We start from the raw sequence: 8,684 nt of genomic DNA, 5'->3' as shown, positions 1-8,684 counted from the left end.
CGGCTGCTCCGGCCCGACCCCACTCGGAGCCCCGGGGCGGCCCGCAGAGCCAGGAGACGAGCCGGGAGCGCCCCGAGGGCCGAGGCCTGCGGGCCACACTCTCGGAGCCCCGGCCGAGCCCGCGCGCCCCCGGTCCCCGAAGCGGGCCCGGGAGGGAGAGGGGGGGAGAGGAGGCCCCGGCCTCGCCGGGGATGGAAGGGATGGAGGCGGCGGCCCGACCTGCCGGCGGCAGCCTTCAGTGAGTACGGAGGAGGCGAGGCGACGGGCGGGCCGGGGGTGGCGGGACCGCCAGTGGGGAGCGGGAAGGGAGGGTCGCAGGGGAGGCCCGTCCGTCACGTCCGTCTTCATTTCAGCGTCTCCGGCTTAGAGAAGTACAGCACTTGGGCCGTAGACTTCGGTGGTGCCGAGCCGCACAAGTCGATACCCACTGTTCCCCAGGGGAAGGTCGCATCCTTCCAGGTCTCCGGAGATGGATGATCTCTGGAATGCTGTTCGAATTTACCCGAAAGAAAGTTCTTGTAATGTGACTGAAATTGCTCCCATTACCTTCACGTCCCCTGCTTTCTGGATTGAACCTTAGAAGAGAGGAACGGGTGGCCGGGCTGCCAAGACAAAGCTGGTAACTTCTAGATTAACTGGTGTAGTAAATGATCTCTTCCTCCCAAAGATAGGCCTTAAACTTCACAGGCTTAAAACTGAGGTAACATACACACTGTGTGTATTTTGCTTGGTGAAATATGTATATTCCTGAAATGTAAAAATTGAATTGTAGTAAGTGACTATAGAGGGACTTGCATTTAAGAGAATTCTGTGGTGAATCGTTGGTCAATATATGAGGTGAATAACTTCTTGTTTGTAATTTGTGTCAACACGGATGCATGTATTTATGTAAATACATGCAGTTTACTTCAAATGGGACATATCTAGATGTATGATGGAGACGGAGCATGTTCTCAGAGAGCAGGATAAATATTAAGACATTGTGGCATGTATGTGTGCACAGAACAACTTGGTGAGTAAAATCTCGTGCTCACTTTTGTTCCCTCTGAAGACATTGACATCAGCCGTGCCACCAAGGGGCTGTGTAATTTGGGCAAGTCACTTAACCTGTCTAGACCAATATCCTCATAAGAGTAGGGGAATGGGGGTACACGGTCACTGAGTGCTTTGGAAGAGCCCTGGCCTTGGGAGGAGAAGCTTTGCATTCCCAACCGGGCCTCCCTTAGCTCCCGTGTCACCTAATCTCTCTGTGCCTCAGTTTCTCTGTCTGTAAAAATGAGAATAATCCTGTTGGCAGAACTGCGTGAGGATTATTTGCAAGAGCATGTCTGAACGTGCTTGCAGGCCTGCCTGACACAGAGCAGATGCTGATAGGCATTGGTGCCTGATCCTGGCCACCCTGTGGGCACAGCCCCATGCTGCGCTCCTGTGGTTTGAGCACAGGGGGCCCCTTCTGCCACAGGGTCAGATCCTGGGTGGTATCTTCCTGAAGTCCATCCTCTGCATTGGCTCCCCTTGGAAAGGGAAGAGCTTGTTGGCCCTTAGCAGGTGTTGCCATCCTCCTCTGAGGCCTGACACCTATCAGGAAGGCAAGAGGCCAGGGATTGGGAAATCTGGCCCCCATTTTCACTCTGGTCCACATCGGGCAGAAGATTGGTTGTTGTTTGACTCTCCACTGTGCCCCACATGTAAAATGGGGGTAGAAAAACGAGAACACTACTTAGACTTGGAAGAAAAAACTCAGTAATAACTTATGTGTACCGTCCAATGATTTGTACTCTTTGAGGTGCTTTCACATTGTCAAGGGGGCATCCCCTGCTCTGACCCCAAGTTATTTTTCTCTGGACAGGGCTCTATCCCAAGGCACTTTGGGGACCCAGGAGGTTGTTGGAGCTCGCCAGGTGCTGAGTCTAAGGAACTCTGTCTGTTTTCTCCTCCAGAGGACCCAAAATAGGGAGCAGAACAGCCAGCTCCATGGAGGTGACCTCAGCTGTGGAGAGAAGTGGCCCTGAGCCACAGCCGGAGAATGGACACCTCCCAAGACACTGGCCCTGTCCTCGAGAAGACAGAACACACAGCCTGATGGCCCCCCAGCCTCCTGGGGCACAGGGGATACAGGTCCAAGGCCCCTCTGTGCTGGAGTCCAAGGTGAGGGCCTTGAAGGAGAAGATGACAGCAGGCAAACAGGGGGCAAGCCTCTGCCTCACTTCTCACGAGCGGCCATCCCTCAAGAAACCCAAATGCAGACGAGTCAAGGTGGGTGGAACCAGGACTCCATCAGAGGGGTCTTCCCTACCTGATGCCGTGGTGGTCCATCATGCTCAGAACCCAAACAATGGGCTGCTGGACAGCAGCATCACTGAGGAGGAGTCCGCCAGGAACGGGGCCCCCGGGCCTCCCAGGTTGCCGGCCTCTGGGCTCCAGAGCTGGAACAGGAGGAGCCCGTGGCCTCCAGAAGCAGTACGGACACTGCCTGACCACGACAGGGCTATGCCGCCAGGGCCCAGCTCGTTGCAAGAGAGCCCCATGCACAGAGTCACTCCAAGCCAGCCTGAGGGCTCTGGTCCTTGTAACAAAACCACCCACAGGCCCAGCCTGAGGAAAGGAAGGTCATACCCCCTGCAGGATGGTCTCGTCACACAGGAAGACCTGGACAGCTTGTCTCTGACGTCCGAGGAGGACTTCGTCCCCAGGCCAGCCCTGCTGGGGGAGCTCTGGAGAGCTGGAGACCTGGGGGCCCTGGGCACCGGGGGCAGCACCTTGTCCCTGTCTGACCGCGTGGAGAGGAACCGCCTTCTGTTGCAGGAGATGCTAAGTGTTGGGGGGCAGGGCCCCTCCAAGGTGGGAAGCCCAGCCTGGACTTCATCCCGGGACAGAGCTGTGCCAGGTAAGGCCTACTCTGTGGGTGTGGTGGTGGAGGCACAGGAGGGAGTCCAGGAGAAGGAAAGGGGGAAGGGGGTTACCGCGGAAGGGTGGGGCGGGAAATGGGGAGAGCATGGCTGGCTGTCACCAAATTCATCAGGATGTCTGCTTAGTCTTGGCTTTGACAGAGATTCTTTACCACCTCAGCCCCATCTGCTAAAGTCCCCCCAGATCCCCCAGACCAATGGGAGGCCATCCTCTATCCTTGGGGTGGAGGCTACCACAATTTCTTCCCTGTGGCTTGTAGCTCTTTCTAGAGTAGCTTTTTGCACCCCCCTCAGATGACACATCCTCACCTCACAGTAGACCTCACTGTCCTCTTGGTAGGAGCCATTCTCCACAAACAGGGTTAGCATCTTGTCAGTCTGAGCTCAGCATTCAGCCCTCGGAGGCAGCTTTTTCCCTTCCTTCTTCCCTCACCCAGCACCTAAGGGGACCCTGGGGCACCCCTCAGCTCATGCATGACAGTGCCCACCAGCAGTCACCACGACAGGCTATGCCTCCGCCTCGGGGGTCAGAGTCATCTGGGGAGTAAATGGCTTCTGGAGAAAACTTTCTCCTCCATGTTTCTCAAGTGGCAGCTAAGAGCCCAGTTTCTGGCTCTGCCCTGATCTCTGCTTCTGTTCTGGGTCCTAGAGCGACTAGCAGGGGACGTGGACTGGGACTCCGGCATCTCCCTGCAGGATGCTGACCAGAGCAGGTAAGAGCTCAGAGCGCACATCTTCTGTCTCTCCCTCCCTCCCGGCAGTTGTCCCTGTACCTTCATTTACACAGCATCAGGAGAGCAGGAGACCTTGAGAGAGAGCGAGAGGGCAGGCAAACCCTGCAGCACAGGTGGCCATGGCTCCTCCCGGAGACCTCTTAGAAGGCACCAGCCACCCCTGTGGCCCAGGCTGTGCCCCTGCTACTTGTGCAAAACCATGGGGCACAGAGCACAGTGAAGAGTACTTTGCAAACGACCTGCTCTGCGACTTGGGACTCATTTCCCTGCCCCAGCCTCTGTCTCTTTATATTTAAAGTGGGCTAAATAATACTTGTGTGATGTATTGATACTTCTCAGGACTGTTGTGAGGCTGAACACAAGATAATGGATGCGAAAATCCTTAGGGAAAATATCCGAATGCAAGGCTTTTACTCCACCAGTTCCTTTCCCAGTCAAGGGGTGTGTTGGTTTGTGTAAAGGCCTTCACTGCCCCCAGCCTCCCTGACTTTGCTCTAGCCCCTCCACGAATGTCTCTGGGAAGCTGGGCCTGGGATGGGGCTGGGCAGTGTCCCGACCAGGCAGGTGAGAAGACTACCCTCCGGGCGGGGTGAGGAGCCATCTGTGGGCCTGAGCTGGTGGCTCCCCAGGCCTCGGCCTCCTCCTCGGTCTTTGCTGCGCACCTGGCACGTGAAGCTGAGAGAGGTCCCGAAGCTGGGAGCGGCCCCATTTCCTCAGCCGTGCAGTGCGCAGTGATGTCGCCCTCCTGAAGGTCTCGTGGTTTCTGCTGAGGGCAAAGGTCAGCAGTGTCACTTCTCCATTATCAGGCCCCTCCCTGCCTGATAAATTCCACTTATTGACCTCCCTCCCCTTCAGAACATGTGGACAGGGCCCCCCAGTCCTGCTTTCACAAAGCGAGGGCTGCCCAGGTTCAGGGGGTTCAGCCTCTGCCTGGCCACTGGCCTTCTCAGTGGCGTCGGCTGAGGGCCTGGCCGAGAGGGGGCTCTCTGTCTCCTTCCTCCCTCGTTATTTATAATTTGGAGTCGTGCCTGCCCCCCTCCTGCCAGGGGTCTCTTCCCGCCTCCACAGCCGCCACGGTCAGCCTCTCCTCATATCCCCTCCTAGCCTGGCCGCGATATGGAGGGGTGTGACTGTGGTCCTCAGCGACACCCTGGCCCCCGCCCTGTCCCCTCGTCCTTCCCTGGGGGGCTGTAAAGGATGCAGCCTGGGCCCACAGACCTTGTGCCCAGAGGAGGTGGGGCCTCTTCTTCTGCCGCTGCTCCTCCCCCACCACTCCCACCCTTTCTTACCTGGGCCGTTTTGGGGGCGGGGGGGAGGAAGTCTCAGCTGCAAGATGGCCATGGGGGATTTGTCCAGAGGTCACTATTGAAAGGAGAAGCCAAAGCTCCTGACTCACATGTTGGATAACAAATAATAAAAACACACATCTTAAAGGAAAAGAACCTCAACCATGGGGTTGGGAGGCACTTTCGCCCAGTCCTGCGAGGAGATGGCATCTGTGTAGAATCCTCAGGGTAGGGATTTCTGGACTATTGTTTCACCTTCCAGACTATCTGCAGCAGGTTAGGGTTTGGATAAGGTATGTGGGTGTCAGCGTAGGCTGTGTAGGTGTGTGCTTATGTGTATTGTATGATGATCTCACATGTCTATGTATGAAGGGAGAGAATGTGTGTGTGGAATGAGGTTGGTGCCCAGCGTATATCCGGGCATAGAGTTGGCATGGGAAAAACTGTCTTCTGGCTTGTTTGGAAGGTCATTCATTCACAGTGCCCCACGGACCTTTATTGGTGATCTATACTCAGGCCCCTGCTGAGTAGATACCCAGGCTGAAGGGCCAGAGAACATACCTCTAGAGCCAAATGAGGAGCCCTGTCCCAGGAGGGCTCTACACATCCTAGTTCAAGGATGGGAGAAAGGTCAGCCATGTGTAGAGCCCTCCTGGGACAGGGCTCCTCATTTGGTTCTATTCCTGAGTCTCTTGGTCAGATACTAAAGTGGTCTCTAAGACACGGCAGGCTCCATCTCTCCCCTAAGCAGGATGGATTTATTGATGCTCCTTCTGTATAGCTGAACTCCCCGAGAGACCTTTGGAATAAGGCACACTTCCCTCAGCTCTTTACCCCTGGCCACATGGGACCAGGGTCCTGGGGCTTTGTGTACTGAGGGGCTGAGGACACTGGGCAGTGTAGACTCTGAGACTGTGGTCACCATCATGATGGCTGTCCTGAAGGGGCCAGGACATCAGTCAGGACGTGCTCGGGCAGTGAGCCCCTCAGATCTTCTCAGTGTTTGCGGCATAAAAGGTCCGGTTTCACACCCAGTCAAACTTAGCATCAGTGTAGTTCAGTGTTGCAACCAGATAACCCCCGTGACCAAGTTAACCCAACACATATTTATGTCTTCAATTGTTACTGCTCTGCATGGTGATAAGACAAGAAGCCCTGAAATGATGGTGGCAGCAGAGACCAAGACAGTAGTCACTGTCTGACTGGGGGGCTGGCCCAGCTCATTGCAGTGGTCACAGGGAGAGTCGACCATGGAGGCGAGAACCCTGAGATGCCGAGGGAACACCAGAAATGCCCCAGGACCAAATGGTTGTCCCCTCTACTGAGGGGCAAGAGGAGACTCCGTCGCAGAGGACCGGAACAACCTGGTGGTCCTTCCCTCCAGAAGCCCATGCTGACACTCAATTCCCAGACCTTGTGCTGCACCACATCCTCACTTTATCCTGATAGCGAACCCTATTGATTGTTCCTGTTTCACTGACAGAGACCCCTCTGGGGGGAGGCTAAGTGACTTGCCCAGTCATACAGCTGTTAAGTTTTGGAGTCAGGGTCCACAGTCAAAGCTGCTCGGTGCCAAGGGCTGTGCTCTAACCATGAAGCAGCACTGCCACAAGCTGTCCCCACAGGCCATGCCTTGGGTTAGGGATCCGGGGATCCTTGGCCTCCCCCAGCCTGGTATTCTCAAGTATAGACAAAGAAGGATGAATGGTAGGCTCCATGGGATAAGCTCGTTTCTCTCCTAAGTCACTGTTGACATGATTCAGGAAATGGGATTGACTGGGCGTGGGGAGAGGATGAGGTGAGACGTAAGCACTTCAGAGGTGGCCAGCGGGGTCAGTGCTGTCAGCGACCTTGCTCATGGCCGTGTCTGGGCACTGGACTTATTAGAGATGGGGGGTGCGGGGGAAGTGAAGGATCCTCTGCTCAGGGCTGGCTCTGCCCTCCTCCGTTCTTAGAAGCCCATGGTGTCCCATCCCTGCTCTCTGTAAAATGGCCGGGATCCACTTGGCCTCTCCCCTGTCTTGAGGCTCTGAGAGGGCGTATCAAGATTACAGATTGCCCCACTTGTGCAAAAAGTACATGGAACCAGAGGAGCAGCAGCAGTGAGTACAATGCTCGCCCCAGGCCCCACACCGAAAGGGAGTCAGCTTTTTACAAAAAGGCACTCAGCCTTGGGCTGCCGCGCGCATCCTGAGGCCCAGGGCCTTCCTTGGCAGTCTCGTTGGAGAGGCAGTGCTATGTGACCCAGGCCCACTCGGCTTCAAATCAGGGCCTTCCATGTGTGTGATCTTGGGGGGCCCAGATCCTGAAGTGTGTCTGCAGGGACTTGAGCGACTGCTCCACTGTGGGATAAGTGGAGAGGGTCTCTGGGGTTGTTTCATTTGTGCTGTAATGATGACGGAAGCTCAGAGCATTTCCTAGGTTGTTCATTTCCCCCCATCCCCGTGGTGGAATGGTGCCACTTTCTATCAACAGATACAGAAACTGAGGCTCATAACGGGGAGCCCAGTCTCTGTGTACACACCTCGTCACAAGAAAAGAAGGAACAGGGTGCCAGCCGGCAGCAACTCAGACTTCGGTGGGTCCCAATTTTCAGGCCCCTGTTGAGATGGCTAGTGGTTAAAACTCCCTGCTCCAAAGCTGTTCGCAGACTCCAGTTTAAAGAAGGGACAGACAGGGAACCCTCAAGAATCTCAGAGGCCTGGCCTGTGGCTCAAGTGGTCAGGCCTACAGCTGTGAGAAAATCTTGGGCTTTTAAAACTTAATTTATTACCTAGCATTTTGGAAGGCTCTCCTGTGGCCCTACTACTGTGTGTAATTTCAGAAGGAATTCCCATTTTGCCCTCACTGCCCACTCTGCTTACATCAGCTTTGGCCATAGCTGTTGCGGGTGGATCTCTTTCTGGAGCTCCTTAGGGCCAAAGACCATGCTGTTCTTATCTCTGGGACCCGGTACCTGCCGAGTATCAGCACAGAACAGGCACTCAGAAAATGTTCGGCAGAAGCATGCATGCATGGGTGTAAGTGAGGGCTCACCAAGGGCTGGACGCCCCTGTGAGCTTGACAGGATCTGGGTGGAGCTAGGAGATGACATTCCAGATGGGTAAGGCTTGCAGAAGTGCATGGGAGAGGTGTGAGGTGGGTTGCGTGGAAGATGCTATCAGGACACAGGGTGGGAATGTGGGCTGAGGCCACTGATGGAGAGCCGTGGAATTTAGGTTTTAGGTAAGGCAGTAGGAAATGGAGGGACGTTCGCTGTCTCCCTCCTGCCACATCCACTCCCTCCAGTAGGATGACCCCGTCTTCTGGCAGTGCTGGGACGTTGCTGTGTGCTGTGGCCTGGTACACGGGTAGCCTGGAGATCATTCTGGCTCCCTGGTTGGGTTCTGGATCTTCTGGTCCTAGTCTCAGGGGGTCATGAGGAGTCCTGGGGGTGAGCTTGGGAGAAGAAACTCTCCTGCATCTCCCCAGGATTTGGAGGGCTGTAACTGAGGACTCCCCCGGGCAAGGGTGTAATGAAGACTAGCCAAGCCCCTGTCCGTCCTGCGTACCCCCCATCACTCCCCATCCTGCCCACCAACTCAGATATACAGACACAAAGGGAAACTAGAGGAAACCCCTCACCACTCCCAAACCTGCCAAGACTACAACTAAAAAGAAAAAAGTTTTGTTTAACCACTCACCAGTGTTTTCAACTATGTACCGTGCTCCTGAAGTATCTAGGGTTCTAAGTCCTGGTGGAGAAGGAAGGATGC

At 55.4% G+C, this 8,684-nt stretch overlaps 1 protein-coding gene across 1 annotated transcript in view; it reads left to right on the top strand.

The window, feature by feature from the left end:
* The first annotated feature begins 38 nt into the window (after positions 1-38).
* Positions 39-8,684, top strand: part of KIAA1614 (KIAA1614 ortholog) — a 37,678-nt gene continuing 29,032 nt past the window's right edge. Inside the window, exons 1-3 of the mRNA XM_024758814.1 lie at positions 39-238; positions 1,941-2,887; positions 3,559-3,622. Coding sequence (XP_024614582.1) covers positions 192-238; positions 1,941-2,887; positions 3,559-3,622 — 1,058 coding nt within the window. The 5' untranslated portion in view covers positions 39-191. The remainder of the gene's footprint in view (positions 239-1,940; positions 2,888-3,558; positions 3,623-8,684) is intronic.

Source organism: Neophocaena asiaeorientalis, unplaced genomic scaffold, assembly GCF_003031525.2.
Source record: "Neophocaena asiaeorientalis asiaeorientalis breed wild unplaced genomic scaffold, Neophocaena_asiaeorientalis_V1.1 scaffold182, whole genome shotgun sequence".
Lineage (NCBI taxonomy): Eukaryota > Metazoa > Chordata > Mammalia > Artiodactyla > Phocoenidae > Neophocaena > Neophocaena asiaeorientalis.
This window is presented reverse-complemented; position numbering and strand designations above follow the sequence as displayed.